The 19,633-nt window shown below is 38.7% G+C and overlaps 1 protein-coding gene across 6 annotated transcripts in view; it reads left to right on the top strand.

Moving 5' to 3' along the window:
- Positions 1-19,633, top strand: part of atp8a1 (ATPase phospholipid transporting 8A1) — a 158,570-nt gene that overhangs the window by 120,360 nt on the left and 18,577 nt on the right. For all 6 annotated transcript variants that reach the window (XM_067457301.1, XM_067457302.1, XM_067457299.1 and 3 more), the window contains 3 exons: positions 3,075-3,185; positions 12,340-12,414; positions 14,300-14,422. In XM_067457301.1, coding sequence (XP_067313402.1) covers positions 3,075-3,185; positions 12,340-12,414; positions 14,300-14,422 — 309 coding nt within the window. The remainder of the gene's footprint in view (positions 1-3,074; positions 3,186-12,339; positions 12,415-14,299; positions 14,423-19,633) is intronic.

The following is a 19,633-nucleotide window of genomic DNA, read 5'->3' as shown; positions in this document are numbered from 1 at the left end:
TGAATTAAATGATGGTATGTTATCCTCCTGTGAGTTCTATGTTATCCTATATAATAGTATGAGCCATAAAAAGCCTGATGTAGTCTATTTGATAATCAACAAAAAACATGTATGCAAAAGGTTTTTCTTTTATATTTCATCTAAACGTTCAATATTCTGTTCCGTTTAAGGGGTGGTTGAGTTCCCCTTTTTACAAGATGTAAAATAAGTTTGTGTATGTGAAGTTGTATCTTAAAATAATTTTTTTCATTGCATTTTTATAGCATGTTAAAATGCTCACTTTTTTGCAGTTTTTGTGTCTCCTTTTGAATGCAAATGAGCTGCTGCTCACGGGGCGGAGCTTCAAGACCTTGTGTTAACAGCTCTGAAAACTTCATGCGACAGTCAATTAAACTATAAATTATAATCTATAAATTCTCATTATAATCTATAAATTCTCAGCATGCATGCTCCTGGGGGCAGGGTTTATGTAAATTTCAGGGTTAGTGATGTCACTAACCTGAGAGAAAGCTTGTGTAGTACCAGCCATTTGTTGTAGTCCTAAAATTATTTTTTTCTTTAAAAGAAAATATCTCCCTTTGCTTTGAACTTTGAGCATCATAACTTTGTAGATTGCACAACATTACACACTTACTAAAGTTTAAGGGAAATCATAACCAATGACCCCTTTTAAAAAATCAAAATTGTTTCATATGTCAGAAATGACAGGGTTAAAAAGCCCTTGAGTACACCAATCAGCATAACATTATGAGCTGAAGTGAATAACACTGATTATCTCTTCATCACAACACCTGTTATTGGGTGAGATATATTAGGCAGCAAGTGAACATTTCGTCCTCAAAGTTGATATGTTAGAAGCAGGAAAAATGGGCAGGCTAGACGATAGCATCTCCAAAACTGTAGCTCTTGTGGGGTGTTCCAAGGAAGGAAAAGCGGCGAACTGGCGACAGGGGCCAGAGTGGCTAAGGCTCATTGATACATGTGGGGAGCAAAGGCTGGCCTGTGTGGTCCGATCAAACAGACAAACTACTGTAGCTCAGATTGTTGAAGAGTTTAATGCTGGTTCTGATAGAAAGTTGTCAGTATACACTGTGCTTTTTCACTTTGTTGCGTTTGGGGCTGCATAACTGCAGACCAGTCAGGGTGCCCATGCTGACCCATGTCTACCACTGAAAGTGTCAGCAGTGGGCACGTGAGCATCAGAACTGGAGCACGGAGCAATGGAAGAAGGTGGCCTGGTCTAATGAACGACGTGGCTAGCCGGGTGCGTGTCCATTGCTTACCTGGGGAACACATGCCCCCAGGATGAACTGCCGGCGGAGGGAAACCTTGGGTCCCTGCCATTACTTTGACACGTACCACCTAACTAAGCATTGTTGCTCACCATGTACACCCTTTCATGGAAACGGTATTCCCTGGTGGCTGTGGCCTTTTTCAGCAGGATAAATGTGCCCTGCCATAAAGCAAAAATGGTTCAGGAATGGTTTGAGGAGCACAGCAAGAAGTTTGAGGTGTTGACTTTGCCTTCAAATTCCCCAGATCTCAATCCAATCGAGCATCTATGGGATGTACTTAACAAAAAAGTCCAATCCACCAACGGAGGCCCCACCTTGCAACTTAAAGGAATTAAAGGGCCTGCTGCTAACATCTTGTTGCCAGATACCACACTGCTGTTCTTCATCCTGTGCTTTAGCCCCAGATTAGGTCATCCAAAGATCAGCAGAATTTAAGACTCCACTGTAGCCTGTCTGTCATCAACTCGATATCCTCACATCCAGAGGTCAAACAACCCTGTGCCCCACAAAGGCCCTTCATACCCCTTACATCTCATCATGCTGTTCCTATCTTCGTAGGAATGACCCAGCAGTTTGTTTTACAGGAATGATGTTTATAACACTGTCACATTCAGGGTGCTCTTGAGGAAATAAAACATGGCATCACTAGATCATAGCGCCTTTGATCATGTTTACATATAACACATTACATGTTTACACTGTCATGGAGGGTCAAGAAAGACACTAATCTTGAGAACCTGTACAAGTTCAGCTGTTTGCATATCACATTTATTTCTGCAATGGGTTATAGTGATTGTTTTACATGCACAAGAAGACATCCGTTACACTTTGCAACTGATAACATGTAAGGTCATGTCAGTTGTGTTCTTTTATTGGTTTAATTGCAATGCTCTACATGTAAACATCTTTATCAGCATTGTGGGGGCATATTTAATCATCAAAGCATATCTCTGTTTAGATTTTTACTTCAAAACCAGAGGGGAAAAAAAAAATTATGAATTATCAGCAGATTGTTTTGCATGTAAAATCAAGCAGTATTCAGTCTCTCCACCTAACCATTGCGATGCTATGAAGCAAAAATTGTGTTTTGGTGCTGAGCCTGTTTTTGACATGTAGTGTGCTAATCTCAGCAGAAATGCTCTGCAAATATATTTATCAACACAATATTTTGTAATATAAGCATTTATGAAGCAACATTATGAACTGGAGTGAACTACTCATCGACTGTTTGAAAAAAGACATCTGTCTGGCCTGATGAAAGTTAAACACACAGTGACAGCAACACAAACAGCATTTTATATTTTATATGAATCTAACAGAATCCAGATGATTTAAGCAGTTCTTATCTATAATTTGGGTGTTGGGTTCTGTTTTTCAAGTAGATTACGTAGCATTTGAATGTAAATTTCTTTCTTTCATGACGAGCAGATTTATAATTATTCTCATTGACCTGCTGATCAACCTGATAAACTTTGTATAATCTAAAGGCAGTTATTCAAAAATACTTTGTAAAGCTGCAAAAGCTTTTTTCTCTTCCTCTGCTTTTCAACAACTAACAAAGTCTTATAAGACAAATTGTAGCTGGAATTCTCAGGAATATGGGTGATAAAGTGTTGGACGTGTCCCTGCAACTACCGGCTTCCTGTTGCCCAGCATGGATAAGATTGTCTCTTTATTTTCAAATCCAAAAGTGCTTTCTGTGTTGGCCAGAGAACTGCAGATCTTGTGTAAACGATAGGCCTTAATGAACTTATCTCTGTCCTCCCTTCTCTCTCACAGTTCAAGTACTTGAAGAATCTTCTGCTGGTTCACGGTGCTTGGAATTACAACCGCGTTGCCAAGTGCATCCTGTATTGCTTCTACAAGAACATTGTGCTCTACATTATTGAGGTAAGAGTCTGTGCTCACAATACAAGTTGATTATTCACCCAAAAATTTAAGTTGTCATCTACTTCACTCATGTTGTTTCAAACTCATGCAACATCCAAAATTGATGACTAAGCACCAAGCCTGTTATTGCATTAACCATTAATGCCTTTTTCAAGGATATTGAATTACCACTCTTTGATGAAATTAACTGGCATTGCATGCATGTCGGTGGTGGAGAGTCTCCGTCTTGCCGTAGGAATGCAGGGTCTGTCGATGTGAAGCCCACAGGCCATCCATCTGTGATGGTATTTGACTGTTTCCAGGCCTAGTGCTGATAGCCGGTTCAGAGACCTGACCTGACAAGTTAAAGGGCTGCTATCAGCACCAGGTTTATCATGAGGGGTGTTTGGCTGTTTTGATCTACAACACACTTGGTTTAGGAGACATTACACCTTGAGGAAAAGCTTTAGGTTTCCTCAAACTAAAAATGAGAGTTAGTAGTAGACTACATGAAATGGACCTTTGGTCATGCTAGCCTTGTGCTTGTATGCATTTAGCATTATAGTAAGGCAATCTATATACCTATGTGTCCAAATGTTAAGATTATATGTTGCAATTTCCTGTGTGGTTTTGGCTTATGAGTTTGAAAATCATACATGTTATATGATTTGGGTTGGAATAAATTTGCTAAGCAATTTCATATTTATCTCTTCACTTTTGGACAAAAACAGGAGGCCTTCTGATCTCTAATGCAACCAATTAAAGAGTAAAGCATTAATGTTTGCTGTGCAGTCGATTCTTTATCCATGTACTGCATATTTTCATTCTTGCATAAAATGTTCCCTCTCTAGGCAACTCACTAAGATTTGAAACAGACCAACACCAGTATTCATGAGCTGCAATCCCAGTAGAAACATGAGCACTTCAAAAATCCATCTTTTTTCCCCTCGGCCCTTTTGCTCTTGTGTGCCACTTGACCCGTGGACCGTTTTCCCTTCATCTTGATTTTGTTTTATGTGCTGTGGTAAATCTCTGAAAAGCCTCTTAGATTTCTTTCTGTTGGCATCCAGTGCTGCTGTAGATTGTGAGAACAGGAATGAGGAGATGAATCAGGATTTTAGATGACCATTGTTTTCTTCTGCCCTCAGTGAATGATACAGCATGGTAGGGTTTGTGAGTTAGGTCAGCCCGTTTCATGGCTTTTCTTGTTTACACGTTTCTGCGCTGCTTGGATGTGGGAGGCTGCTGTGGTCTTTGTTCATAAACGCAGTGAAGTCATGAAGATTTTTTTTCCACCTTTTATTTTAAAATTGAGTGGATTTAATTCATGGGAATCTCGGAGCTCTGTAACTGTAAGCAATTATCGCTCAGTGAATATGATATTTTAAACATTTTCAGTACAAGTCCTGCGGGGTGGCTTTTATGTAATGTTTTTTTTTTTTTTTGCCGTGGGGTTGGTGTATTTTGTTCCACAATGAAAGTTCCCCTTGAACGCAAACATCTCTGACTGTGATCGCATTTCACATTTGCTCATCAATCAAGAAACAAGCATCTCTTTCCGTCCCTTTTTTCTTAATTAGCATAAAAGGTGCACAGGAACAACTGCGTCCAGTAAACGGCCTTACCCGAACACACCCTCCTAATACTTCTAGCCATTTTTCCTTTCTGTTCTTTTCACTTTAAGCTCTGCTTTTGAATTTCCAAGAGAACTGAAAAGCACCCAGTGCACCCCAGCTCCTGGATGTGAAGCAGCTCCCCCCCCCTTCCATAAGGGGTTTTTCTAATATAATAGGCCAAAGCCTTGCTTCACACCAAAAACACCGCTGTTTTGTAAGGTCCTGACATTCAAGACACTTGCTTCCCAAGGGTCGGTTAAAGGGATACATTTGTCATCCTAATAGGTTTACCTTTAAGGCCGTGAAGGTTTTTCTTCATCTAATTTTTCCAGATTTGAACCTTAAGGAAGTGAAATAAGGATGTTAGAGGACATTTTAGCCTTTTAAATGTGTGCATCTTGTGACCATCCAGTGTTGAAGTCCTACTATATGCTAGTACTTTTAGTAAGGGGTGTCTTTCCAGTGAATTCAAAACGAAAAGAGGCTCCAACCAAGAATTGAGATAACCACCAAGGCAATATAGCTGCACAAAATCTTTTTCAAAATGTAGCACCAAAACAGCATATTTAGAATGATTTCTAAAGGATAATGTGACACTGAAGACTGCATGCATTTCAAAATAGTAGTGTTTTACTGTATTTTTGATAAATTCTTGACTCTTGATGAGCATGAGACATTTTTCAAAAACATAAAAAAAAGGTAACAGACCCCAAACTTTTAAACAGTAGTGTATCTGGGTGGTGCACAGTTGCTGCTTATGAATAGTGTTCAGTCAGTTCAAATCAGTTACTTTGTTTAATTTCATTTTGTGTTCTCACTAGATTTTGGAACTGAGCTCTTGACTGGTTTGTATTGTTCAAGATTCCAAGTTTTTTTCCAGTTACAACCACACCATAACACATGATCTTCCTTACATTGTCAGACAAATAAGTTTGGGTTAAGTTAAACATTTGTCATGCTGGTTTGTTTAGTCCCTGGTTTGTGGTCTTGCATTCTTTCGCCATGAGCAAAAATTAACAGGGGAAAAGGTTTTTTTTTAGAAACTTAGTTGGATTAGCTGCTTTGAGACATGCAAAAAGCCCCTCTTACAAACCAAATTGCTGTGCTTGCTGTCATTATCCTGCTGGGCTCTTGAGAGCTTGATTGACAGCTCTTCAGCAGGCACCGGCAGGGCTGATGGACAAGTAGCATTTCTGAGGTAATTACAAGAGCCTCATTCAGGCAGAGCAGCAGGCTTAGAGAAAGACTGCAGACCTGAGATGAGGCAGTCTCACTGGTGCCATCATTATAAAACACTCAGCTGGTTCTTTTGATTCTTCTGGCGCTCACACTTGCAATTCAATTGGCCTTGTTTATTGTGTTACCCGCAAAGTTTGGGGTTAGTATTTTCCACAGCTATTACTCCAGATTTGAGATTTACATGATCCTTTTGAAATCATTCTCTATGCTGATTTGGTGTTCTTAGTAATGTTGAAAACGGGCATTTAACAGCATTTATTTGAACTATTGTTTCTGATTGGTAGTGGTACATGAAAAAATGTATATAGTAGACCTTATGTACCCCGACCCCTTTTTCAGCACTGCGCTCGTTGTGTTTTCTGGTTTGTATTTCCACAGCGTAAAGGTAAGATCTTACGGATTTAGGAATGAACCGCAAATTTTCCCGGTCTACTGACATTTTATGACATTTTGTTCAAAGATTACAGGGCTTATAACTTTCTTTAACTCTACCATAAGTAAATCCACTTTACCAGTGAATTACTCTTTGACGGCGATGGTACAGTCAGTGGATTTGATATTGCCATTTTATTCTGCTTTTAAAAGACAGATATTGTTTTTAAGATTATGTTAATCTTTAAGTAAATATAAACTGTTTTCCAAATAATTAATTAACAATTTTCTTTTTTTCCTCAAAATAGTGATTTGATTTAGTTGTTATCCGTTATCCTTATAGTAGCTATTATTCTTTTATAATGTCCCATATTTTTCTTGTATCGTATCAAAAAAATATGTAGCTATCATTTATGTTTTATGAAGCTTTGTTTTGAATAATTGAAGGTGGTTTCTAGCCTGATGGGCTACCATCTAATTGGGATCTGGGTGAGGCCATCTTGATCAAGCATCCCACTGGAAAAATGAGCTAATGCCAGTTTAAAGTGATCAAGTTGGGATTTTTTTTACAGTGCAGTAGCTTGTTTATTGCTGGTCTAAGGGCAGCCAGATTCGCACCAGCTGGACCAGCTGCCATGTTCCAGAGCACAGCTAAGTTAGTTTTAGCTGGATTTTCAAGTAGAGACATGGAAAAGGAGCAAAGAGGTTGTGTCTTTCTCTTATTCTCTTTCTCTCTGGGTGCTTCCCGCCCAATCTTGTACGGAGGACGGGGTTGGAATCACTGATTTCAAAATTCCCTGAAAATACAGCAAGAGCCCCTCTGGACGAGTCTCATGGGGACACACAGCCTCGCTCTCTCACACACAGACACACCCCTCGCTTTTTCAGATTGTGCAGCGGAGGGTAGAGGGCAGTCACACCTCCACGCCAAACCGCTCTGAATGAGCCAGAGGAGGAGAAGAAAGAGAGAGCCCTCCACACTATGTCCTAGCTCCCTAATGAGCAAATCAATGAATCTGTCTCATTGAAGGAAGTGGGAGAGAGGGGCACTCACAGGACCCAGAGGACCAGGCCAAAACGCTCTCTCATATGCATGTTCTGCTGCTCATGAATAGAGGCTTTATTTTGACTTAGCACAACAATATCCTGCAGCCCGTAGCCCCTCAATGAGGCAGACTCGCATTAATTCAGCTCTCTGACCCACCTGTTTGACTACCAGCCACAACTATGTGGTGTTCTGTGTGGCTTTTGATCAAATGAGGGATTTCTCAAGTCCAGAATTTGCTTGCGGGGAAGAAAACAACATAACGCGTGATGTGATATTGGTAATTTATTCATGTAGCTGTGTGCGAAAGGATTTCAGAAGCAGCAAATCTCTTTTAAAAACAATATCACGGTAGAATGCACCTGATGGAAAGGAAAATGGGAGTTGGAACGGGTGGGCGTGGACGTGAGGGGGTCGCATCGGGGGAGTGCGGCCAATCCTCCTCTCTTCCTCTCTCTTTCTTTCTCTACGATGTGACCGGAGGGGAGGGGTGACAGACATTTGTTTTGGGAACATTTTCACGCATTGGCTCTCTGCGGGGGCTGCAGTCAGAGGGGGTTCTGTAAAAAAAAAAAAAAAATTGTAGCAATTCACGCTTTCATAATGGAGTTAAATGAAGCGAGGAAATGTCCACCTGGCCATGGCACTGCACAGTAATCCTGTGGTCTGCTCAACAGTTGGCCCTCTCACACAAATGTACTGAAGGTTTGTTGGTCCACTCCACACAGAGATCTTCACAATAACTGTGGTCCAAAATATAGGAGAGTAAAGAGCAAAAGTTGAACTGTGCTGCTCAAGATCTGAGCTTTGACTTATTTATGATTCATTCAAATGGTTAGGAAATGTGCCATTTTGCCCTTTCAAACTTAAATGTTTGCCTTTCTTCCGTCGACCACAAAAAGAGACGTTTGGTAGCATGTTCAGATTGCTCTTTTTTTTTATGCAAGAAAACTAAATGTTGTCCAGGGGCTGTCTAGATCCAAAAATGACAGAGCACAATAAAAGTATCATGAAATTAATCCATCACCTGTTGCCCTATATTAAAAGCCTTCTGAAGGTATATGAAAGATTTGTTTGGAAGAATACAAATTATGTAATTGTTCACTAATAATCTTTGTGAATGTAACTTTAACTTAAATGTTGATCTGTTTGTAATGTAAAGATATCATGTGACGTAATAAAACACAAAATTTGAATAGGCTACTGTTATGGTACTTAAAGGGTTAGTTAATTCTGTCATTAATTCCTCACCTTCATGTCGTTCCAAAACCGTAAGACCTTCGTTCATCTTCAGAACACAAATAAAAATACTTCAATGATGTTATGAAGCGATGAGAATATTTTTGTGCGGGTTCTACAGTGTTGCGCAATGTGTTGACTATGAACAGCATAGGAGACTGACATGGAAGAGAAGAAAATGTTGAATAAAGGTTTTTGGGTTTTTTCGCACAAATAGTATTTTGTTGCTTCGTTAAATTTAGGGTTGAACCACTGGAGTCACATGAACTATTTTGACAACATTTCTAGGTCTTGAAAACGTTGGTGATTAAATGACAAAATCAAAATTTTTGGAGAATGATATCTGATCTCCAGTGAACCTTTGTTCTTCCATATGGTTTGTCTTCATTTTTCCTTTCTGACACCACATTTTTGATTATGACTGTGAATTGCTGTCTTTCTAACAGCTGGTGTGTGATATTATCGCATTCTCCAGTTTCTAGATGACTATGACAGAGTTATGTGCCAGACTAGTTAAACTAATAGAAGTATTAAGTGATGAACTCCATCTCCATGGCATATGGTTTAGATACACATTTTTCTCTCTTCTCCTTTTAATCTGTGTTCTTCTCCCTGGTCTCCACTCTCAAGCCCTATAACTCGCATCTTTCCTTTCTTTAAATTGTTAAATCTAGTCCTTTTACACTGGTACGTTTTTTTTTTTTTTTTTTTGTGAGTGATAGAAAGTCTGGTCTGTGATCAGCTGTTTCTGCTACGAGACACTGCGGGTTGATCAAGGTGGGAAATGGAGTGTCTGATTTACAAGCTGTTCTGATCCCCTCTGGCTGAAGTCATGGGAACTGTTAAAGTCTCTCTCTCTCTCTCTCTCTCTTTCTTACCTCCAGCTCTAACGCCCAGGGTTGTCCACTGAGTAATGATGTGTTAAATCTAGGTTGTGGCTTTGCATGACAAGATAGTGGAGCTTCTCTGTTTATATGTTTTGAAAATCTTTGCTATAGCAGGAGCTTAACTGTTTTTACATGCTTCATCTCACAGCTGTTCTTATTGAAGTAGACTATAAATATTTTTTTATGTACTGTAATATTTTTTCTATTTATTTTTACACATATTTAAAAAATCAAAATTAATGTATATTTAATCATTTTTATTTATCTAGATTTGTTTGTTTGCTTACTACTTAAAAGTGTTAAAAAATAATTAAAATATTACATTATAAATAAAAATTCACAATAGTATTATTTTCAGTAGTGGTCTCTGACTTTTGGTCCCCACTGTATATATGAAAAGTGACCCAAAACTGGCTTATTTATCCTGCAAGACTGATCCTGGAACGTACCATTTGCAGTGATGCAGTGTATGAGACTGTAGAAAGGACTGATGGGGTCAGTTCACTGCCGGTTTCATGAGAGATCGCTCTCTCTTGGGTAATTCTGAGCACTGTGAGGCCCCACAGAAAACAACAGCCATCGATCAACCTAAATTAAAATCCGCTAGGAGCCAGAGTTAAGCGCACACAAAGTGGGAATATATGATTAATGATGGTATATATTTACCTTTTAGTCACACATTTATGTAGTAATGATTATCATATGGCCTGTCATTGCCCTTTTAAAATGTTACCATTTCCTTTAGGACGATTTGGGAAGCCTATAGTGACTACTTTTTTTAATGTATTATTTATTTGTGACCGGTGCTGGCAAAATAACTCACACAGGATAATTTTGAGTTACAGGCAAAAATGTCTAATGTTCGCTTCACTTCCTGCCCCCCAGGGCATCCAAGATATAGGTGACTTTGTTTCTTCAGTAGAACACATGAGGATTCAGCGTGCGACGTACAATGTACATGATATGGCACATTTTTCGCAAGTGCCGGGAGTGATCTCTCGTGCATGTCTCTACGCCATACAGGCTCCAAAACCTGGAAAATGCTGCCTTCGGAGGACACATGCCAAGGCAGGAAGGCATCAAGACATGTCCGAATCTAATGTTCTCTTCACTTCCTGCCTCCTGAGAGACTCATCAAACTTCACTTCATCTCATCGATTTTTGAAGGCACCATATATGTCCTTCGCTGCCTTTGATATCCCAAAATCCTGTGCTTTCTATTCTGTGACAGTTAAGCTGGGGGGGAAAGATGGTGTCCGAAAGTTGTGTTTGCTGCTCAGTTTGTGTATAAATGTACGTTTTTTTTTTGTTTTTTTTTTGTTTTGTTTTTACCAACATTTTCCAGTCTGATGTAATTTCTAGCGAGAAATTACTAATGTAGTAATTAAATATTTGTTTAGTTCTCACCAAAGCGCGCTCTATTTTGCTGTAGATCATTAAACTGATACATTGCCTTAGAAGTCTGTCCGAAATCAGTTTTGTGGGGTGCCTTCATGCACAACATGCTGCCTTATAAATCATTGTTGTCTAATAAGGCAGCAAGGCAACGAGTCAGCTGCCTAGGTTTTGGGACGCAGCCGTGAGGTACATTGAGGTACATTGACCTCACTTACTGGAAGTGATGGTGTGGTGAAGGCTGTTGGACATGGTGTATTTGAGGACTGGTCGGTCTCTCGCACAAACCGATCGTTTCATGTCTTAAGACATCAGTGTCGTCACAAGCAGCTGGGTTTAATATGGATTTGTATACATTTTTTTTTACTCTCATAGTTGTCATACTCTCATGTGTTACCTACCATTCACATGCATTATATGACTGACTGCAACAGTTAAAAATTCAGACATTTTTGGGTGGACTATCCCTTTAAGCCCTTATCTTTGTAAAAAGAAAGTAGCTTTATTTGTACGTTTTCTGATAGGAGTACCTTTCCCTTGTCCATGAAAACGATCTAACTCACACTGACTGACAGATCCGACACATGCACACAGACGCCTCAGACAGCGCGCAAACCCCAACACACACACACACACACACAGACTTACAGTACTTCAAAATATCTGTCATGCCGAGTATCCACACAAACATTATCTGTTATGTCTTATGTGAATGTTTAGTCAAACTGTTTGGGGGAAAACCTGATGTGTAGCATTGTTATGTTGCGGTACAGATGGTCATAAATATATTTATTAGGTCTTAATTAATTGTATAAACTATTATACTGATCTGCCAACATTTGTCGCTTTATGATAAAATAAAATAAGCTGATAATCACCGTTTCCTCCAGAATGACTGTACAGCTGAATCAAATTTTGTTGCAATATTGTTCTGTTTAACACTGTGAAGCTACTTTAAAACAATCATCATTGAAAAAGCGCTATATATAAATAAAGTTGACTTGACATGTCTCGACTTAATAATATAGGCTGTCTGTTTCATTAACTTTAGTCAAACAATTATGGTATCATGGGGAGCAACTTCAAACAGGTGTACTCAGGCATTTTTTTGTCCAAATCATACATCATTTTGACTTTTTTTTGGGATAGAAAATGTGAAAAAAACACATTTTTGAAAATTTGCTCCTTATGCCAACACAGGTCACATTTATAAATATAAATGTATTATTATTAAATATTTCATTATTATTTGGAAAAAAAAATGTAATTTTCTTCATTCTGCTTGTGCGTTATAATGTTTTTTACCTAAGAGTGAAACCATGAATCCTGTTTCAAATATTGACATGGATCATTTACCATAGTGTCATATTTTTGTCTTTCAGATCTGGTTTGCGTTTGTGAACGGCTTCTCCGGTCAGATTCTCTTCGAGCGCTGGTGCATCGGCCTTTACAATGTGGTAAGAGTGCATGCATGTGTTTGCGTTCACACATCTGTGTAGGTGTGTGTGTGTGATTTACTCTCCCCTTCTTCATTATTGTGAGAGGGAATGTGTTAAAACGCCTCCCGTCGCGCTCAGGCAAGAAACTCATTAGCCGCGGCACCCCAGACGGCTCCTTTACTGCGGCCCGTGTCAGCACCATCCTGAAAAATCTCCCTCTTATTTATGACCGCTTGTCAAGTCCATATTCCCTCCGTGCGCAGAACTATGTCCTGAATGTGCTGCAACAACAGACGCTCATGCCCTAAAGAACTGCGTTAAACAGGTCAGCGGTGGATGATAAAGGAACAGGTTGAATCCAGACACATTTAAATACACACACATGGCCATTTGGGTGGAGTCCGCTGAACTGGGCTGCCTTAGGGTTTGGTGATAGGAATTGATGCTGTTAATTAACATGTTTTCAACAGGAAAGAAAGTTATTCAGGAAAAAAAAAAACGCTTCGGGTGGAGTACGTTTTTTCCGTCTTGCATAAACAATCGAAGATACGCAGCAGGAAAACTGACTTAGCCACCCGAATCGCTGATTGTCCCGAGAAATTATTTCTTTACGCCTGAACAAAGAACAAAATTTGAACACGGCTTCCCATCAGCTCCATGTAATGGATCACTGGAGATTTGAGGCCCGTAACAACTCGGCCTGGTGCACTCTCTCTTTATCTGAGAGAGGAGGAATTCCATCACGTCAGAGGGGGTCTGTTGGATGCAACAGGCCGAAACCACCCCTGAATGGAGAAGCCCAGCAGACCATGTCAACCACAGCCAGGCAGCTCCAGCTGGGCCAATGAGAGACACTTATAGCTGACCCCGCAACCCTCTCTGGACCATAATACCACCCCTCTGGCTTTCAACAGCTGCTGCACGCAGAAACGTTAGAGCACCGAAGAAAAATGAATGCATCCAGGAGATCTGCTAACAGGCTACAGGCACAGTGGCAGATGTTCTTTCAACATCATTTTTGCACATGGAAGGGAGAGTGCAAATATGATAAATGCCAGAAAGTTACATGCTCGTTGAGCTGCACAAAGCAAGCAAATGAAAAAAAGACAGGCAAGGGGAAAATGTCTCTGCTCATTTTGGGAAATGGAGATTTTAGACTGCTATAAATTTTATTAGTAGGTGTTTGTTTATTTTTTGGAATTCATTAATTCATTAGTTCGTATGGTTTTACGTGCATAGATTAGGTTTTCATTCGCTCATTTGAGTTTCTTTCACTTGTTCATCCCCTTTTCTTAAATGCATTCATGTGGTTTTCATTCATTCATTTGGGTTTATTTCATTCGTTCATTTTTTCTGTTTTCTTTCTTTTGGTCGTTCACTCTGTTTTCTTTCATTTGTTTATTCATTCCTTCAGTTTGCATTCATTCACTTAATTTGGTTTCTGTGCATTCATTTTGGTTTTCTTTCATTCGTTTTTCTTTCAGTAGTTCACTAGGTATACTTTTATTAATTTATTCATTAGGTGTTTAGGCCTTCATTAGCTTTTCTTTCATTCCGTCCTACCTTCCTCCATTCATTTACTCATTCATTCAGTAATTTCTGTAATGACAATTTTTAGACTAATGTCCTAGGTTATCTGTAAAACAAAACAAAAAACTAAATGAACATAACATTGCAGTCTGCCCCAAATATCTAAAACTGTTAGTGAAAGTGCTTCAGTTTTACATTTTTCTAATTAAGTACAACTTATTTTCATTTTAAATTATATTATGTGCATAATTAAACATTCTGTTTAATTGACAGATTTTTGTGATTTTTGGACCACATTGTATTTCTGAAATCCTGAAATTGTGTTTCTTTTTGAATCTTTGCTTAATTTTTCTGTGATTTGTATATTTATTAGATCTTCACGGCTTTGCCTCCTTTGACTCTGGGCATCTTCGAGCGCTCCTGCAGGAAGGAGAACATGCTCAAATACCCTGAACTCTACAAAACTTCCCAGAATGCAATGGGCTTTAACACCAAGGTAAATGCACTCAAGCGAAAAGCATGCCGTATAAATCTAAGTTTAGCTGAATATCCATCAGTGTTTGTGTTGAAGAAATGAACAGCGCAGTGATTGGGGGGTTATGTAAATACCAGATACACATATTTCTAATGCTAATGTATTAAAGATTCTTAAAACATAAAGCATGAGGCAATGACTCTCTTGTAAATAAATGCATAAATAATAAACTAGTGATTTAGTGAATTTCCATTGATGATGACCCTGTAGGGAGGTCACGCTGCGTACACTTTGCTGACCTATGTTTGGTGAACAGTTTGGCACCCAGGCTAAAACCCCGTTGAACAAACAGATCCTGTTACGACTCGCCACACCATAAAAAAGCAGGTCGACAGCAGAACCTTGTTGGTTTATCCGTCCATTAAACTCTCCCTCTCTGTCAGCCTTTCTGCTTATCTGAGATGTCTTTGAGAGTTCATCTCCCTTTTTAGATGGTCATAAACTCTTTCAAGCCAGTACGAATGGGAAGCTTTATCCACATTATCTAATATGTTTAAATATGAGGACACACAATTATGAACTCAGAATCTATAATATGTGAATGTATATGAAAATAAATGACAAATTGATATCACATTTCTACTTATGTACATTTGCTGGACCTAAAGCATCATTTCAATTAATGTTTGCTGATCTTAGTAATTATTTTTTTAAGCGTCTTTCTTAATCTTAAAGGCATTCACCCATTTTAGATATTATGATACTAGACGTGTCCTAGTAAAATTTTAATGGATGTTCTTTTTGCAAATCCTTCAACATTCTTCCTTGTTTTTAGATGCCTTAATAGTGTCTTTATAGGACAAGTATATTTCCATCCTCTCTATGTTTCTGTGACTGCTGGCTTTGCGTCTCTCTGTGTTAATAAAGCTGTCTAGTCTGCAGCCCCAGCGTGTCTGCGCTGGTGTCACCTCACAGCCCTGCTCCACAGGCGTGGAGACCCATTTACCACCACACTGACACGGATTACACACAACACAACCCCTGGAGTCAGGAGGGAGAGAGAGTGAGAGACAGATTTACTGGCCTTTTGTAACACAAACACCATAATTCTTTCTTTAATTGTTCAATGGAGAAAAAAAAGCTTTAATATGAAAGACTTAGGTCTGGAAGTAGAGAAATAAAGTAGAATCATCAGTAACAGAACAGAATCTTGATTTAAAAAAAGTGAATTGGATATAATATAGAACTGGATATATCATAATAGACTAGTTTGTTATTTTCCATATAATAGAATGAGAACTGTGAGATGTGCATGGGACAAAAGAAGCAAAGTTAGCGTTAGTGGGCATTTAGATGAAAGTAATGGAATCATGGAAATGGAAAAGTGTTTGCCCGATTTGTGAACCAAAGTTTCTTTTGAGTGTTTGAATATCATTTAAGACTTTTAAAGGGCTAGTTCACCCAAAAATTCAAATTACCCCATCATTTATTCACCCTCAAGCCACCTTAGGTGTTTATGATATTCTTCTTTCAGAACATTTAAAGCCCAAAAAAGTGCATCCATCCATTATAAGAGTAATCCACACAGCTCCGGGGGGGTTAAGAAAGGATTTCTGAAGTGCATCGATGGGAGAGAACTGTCTATATTTAAAGCTATATAAAGTAAAATATCTAGCTCCCACCAGACCGCCTTCTGTATTCAACTTACAGTATAAAACATAACTGGCACGACTTATGACGTTGGCTGTAGTGTCAGCATTTGAGCGAGGCTTTACACTTTCTGCGCAAGTTGAATACGGAAAGCGGTCTGGTTACTGGTAACTATCCCTTTAAACAGATATTTGATAATTGGACAAGCTGTTTCAGATTTCTACATCATCTGTGTACAGAACAGACACTTTATTTGTCAATCAAAGCTACATTCACACTGTCAGTTTTTGAGAATGACAACCACATTTACCCGCATGTGTGAGTCGGAATGGAATGTCCCGTTCAAAACAGCGACTTAGAATAACGTCTCGAATTCTGTCTGTATGAATGTTGTGCAACAAGAGTCAAGCCCGTATTTTCTAACCAGTAAATATAGTGACAGTAACAAAAGTAATATAGATGGCACATTCTCCATTCACTTCACTGGCTTCCTGTTTCTGCCAGGATTGAATATAAGGTCTCCCTTCTAACCCACCAGTGCATCTATGGAAATGCCCCCTCCTATCTGAAAGAAGTACTCAAACCTTTAACTACAGCTCGATCAATTCGTTTAACAAACTCAAACCACCTTCATCTTCCCAAGACTAAGCTCAGCACTGTGGGTGATCAGGCTTTCTGTTCTGCCGCTCCTCTGATTTGGAATGCCCTACCCGACCATCTGAGGGCAACTCAAGATCTTGAGTCTTTTAAAAAAGGACTTAAAACATTTATTTTTGGAAGAGCTTATGTCTTGTAGTTATAAAAAATGTGTTATTTTTAAATGATCTTAACTGTAAAATGTATTATTATTATAATAAATTTTGTTATCGAATGCGGTTATCAATCCCATAAATAACTGATCTGTGTGTGAATGTAACCTTATGAATGACTTAAATACAGGACTGACAGCCGTATTCTGCTGCTGTGTGAACTGTGGAAGCAGAGAGAGAAACATCACGTATTAGCTTGGGGAGGAACAAAGGGTGGGAAATATTTAGGTTTTTACCCACAGTATCCCTTTTCACTTTTAATTACCAAAGTTTCCCTAATATCGGCAAAGCCCATTGCAGACCCCAGGATGGCTGGTTTTGCACTCATTCAACACACTGCGTTCTCCATCCCCCCTCCTTTTGCCTCTTTCTCTTTCATTTTGTCCCAGTCTGGCTTTATTTGTAGCCCAACATAGTTGGTGAAGCCTGCTTGGAGCGTCTGGCAATAGTTGGCGCAAAATAAAGTTTATCCTTTCATGCTAGTTTAAGCAATTAAGCTGTCACACACAACGCAGTGTTTTGCTTCAGGCAGGACAGACGGCCATTCACACCTACATTCTTAGCAACCTGCTTAGAAACGGAGGAGATTGGGGCCTCCCTGTGACAAATGATTATGAACGTTTATTGATTTCATTAGCATTCATTGCAGGACCGTGTGTAAAGTACTGGGCGAAGGAGAGAACAGGTTGTTCCACATGGTACTTGCATCATGTTTTGTTTTGGATGGTTGCCTGGGCATTGCTATGTGGTTGCTAAGGTGTTCTTAGTGTTTTTTAGAACATTGTTGTTGCTAGAATGTTCCAGATGGTTGCTAGGTCAAAATAAACCCACCCCCTGATCGTTCTTCTTTCAGTGTAAAGGTGTGGTCACATTTACTGTTCTGCAAATTTTCAAGTATATGTACTTTATCCGTGTTCTTCTTTGGAAAACTTTTACTTTACAACATTCCAAAACATTATATTGTTCTTTTTACAGCAATACATTTCAGATTGAATATAATTTAATATTTAATTACATTAAAATGTAGTACTGTAAGAAAATACTACATTTCTAATGTAATTAAGTTTTATTGGTAAGAAAACAACAACTTTTATTTATGAAATGTAGTGCAGTAAAAAGTATGACATTATATATTATGCTTTGGAATTTTCTTTTCTAAAGAAAAACACTGATAAAGTATATACTTAAAAATGTACTTGAGTAGAAAGTAAAAATACCCCACTACTGCTCGCACTGCCACACAACATTGTTGACAATAGACCTTTTTTGCCTGAAAATGTTGTGTGTGCAATGTGCATTGATGTTTTGTTGACTGCTATGTGGAAGTCCCATCCCTGGTTAGGGATAGGTGACGGAAATGTAGAATACCTAAGAATTATGGATTTTAACAAACCCTGTAATTTAAGTATGACCTTGGCTAACACCCCTAATTCCCAAGAATAGGAGGGGTGTGCCACAGTGCCCTTCTGTGGTGTGTTTTGTGGGTGTAGGATGAACCGACTGTCTGAGGGCCGGAGCCCTGAGCTTTGTTTTGCTTTGCCGATAGCGGAGGTGAGAGGGCCAGGGCGTGGAGGTCAAGAGGTCGTACGGGGCCTCTGTGAAACAACACAGAACAAGACAATCTCAGGGTATTTCTCTTTTCTCTCACTCTCTCCCTTTTCTTCTTTAATTTCTCTTCATCCCATCCCCCTCAAGAGATTTCATGGCCACCACACTGTGTGGGTTTGTGGTGTTAGCGCAAATAAACTTTGTGTCTGAGAGTGTAAACTTACAGATTTTGAAATTCAGTATTTTCATTCAGTACTTCTCTGCTAGGCTAGTGGCACTGAAGACTTAATTAGTGGTCAATGAAAAATTCAGCTTTGCCATCACAGCAATTATTTTAAATGGTAGTATTTCACAATATTACTGTTTTTTGCAGTATTTTTTTATCGAATAAATGCAGTCTTGGTGAGCATAAGAGATTTACAGATCCCAAACTGTATGGAAGTGTCCATATGTCCACATCATTGTTCATTTACCATTTGTTGCAAAATACATAAACATATTCGATCAAATGCAACTTCTCCCTTATTATGAGTTTTTGATTACATTTTATATTAAGGTATCATTCGTAGTGTAATTATATATTTAAGTACTGAGTAATATTAATTAACATGTACTTACAATAGGATTAGGGTTTGGTTGAGGGTAAGTTGCATGTCATTATGCATAATTTACTGTTTATTCTATGGTAAGTACATGTAACATATGCTATGTAACAATGACACTGTAAAATAAAGTTTAACCGAGTTTTTTTAACAAGTACTTATTAATGTGTTTCAGGGACATCAGTATAGAAGTTGACAATTTTTGACAATACATTTTCTATTTATTTATTTTTAGTGAATTAATTAAAAAATTAAATCAACCTTTTATTACTGTTGACGGTTTCTCAGCACAAATATTGTGCTGTTGTATAAATATGGTAATAGTCATTGTGTCTCTGGATGTGAATAGTCCTAGACTTTGCAGAGGTGAAAAGAGCAACACTGTGGGGGGAAAAAACAGGGTTTGGAAACTAGACCTGTGACGACCCTGATTTCATTTCACGGCTGTTTCATGCTACATCGCCCATTAGTGTTTTGATTGGCCATGTCTTTGCATAATGTAAATTCAAAACAAGGTGGTTTTGGAGGAGGATATTTGTTTAAATGGGACATCCAAAGTCCACACGCCCATGTATACAGACGCGGACACTCAAAGACTTCATGTCGTACCTGTGTAAGCGATA

The sequence above is a fragment of the Pseudorasbora parva genome, chromosome 11 (genome assembly GCF_024679245.1).
Source record: "Pseudorasbora parva isolate DD20220531a chromosome 11, ASM2467924v1, whole genome shotgun sequence".
Classification (NCBI taxonomy): Eukaryota; Metazoa; Chordata; class Actinopteri; order Cypriniformes; family Gobionidae; genus Pseudorasbora; species Pseudorasbora parva.
Note: the sequence above shows the minus strand (reverse complement) of the source record. Positions and strands in the feature narration are given on the sequence as shown.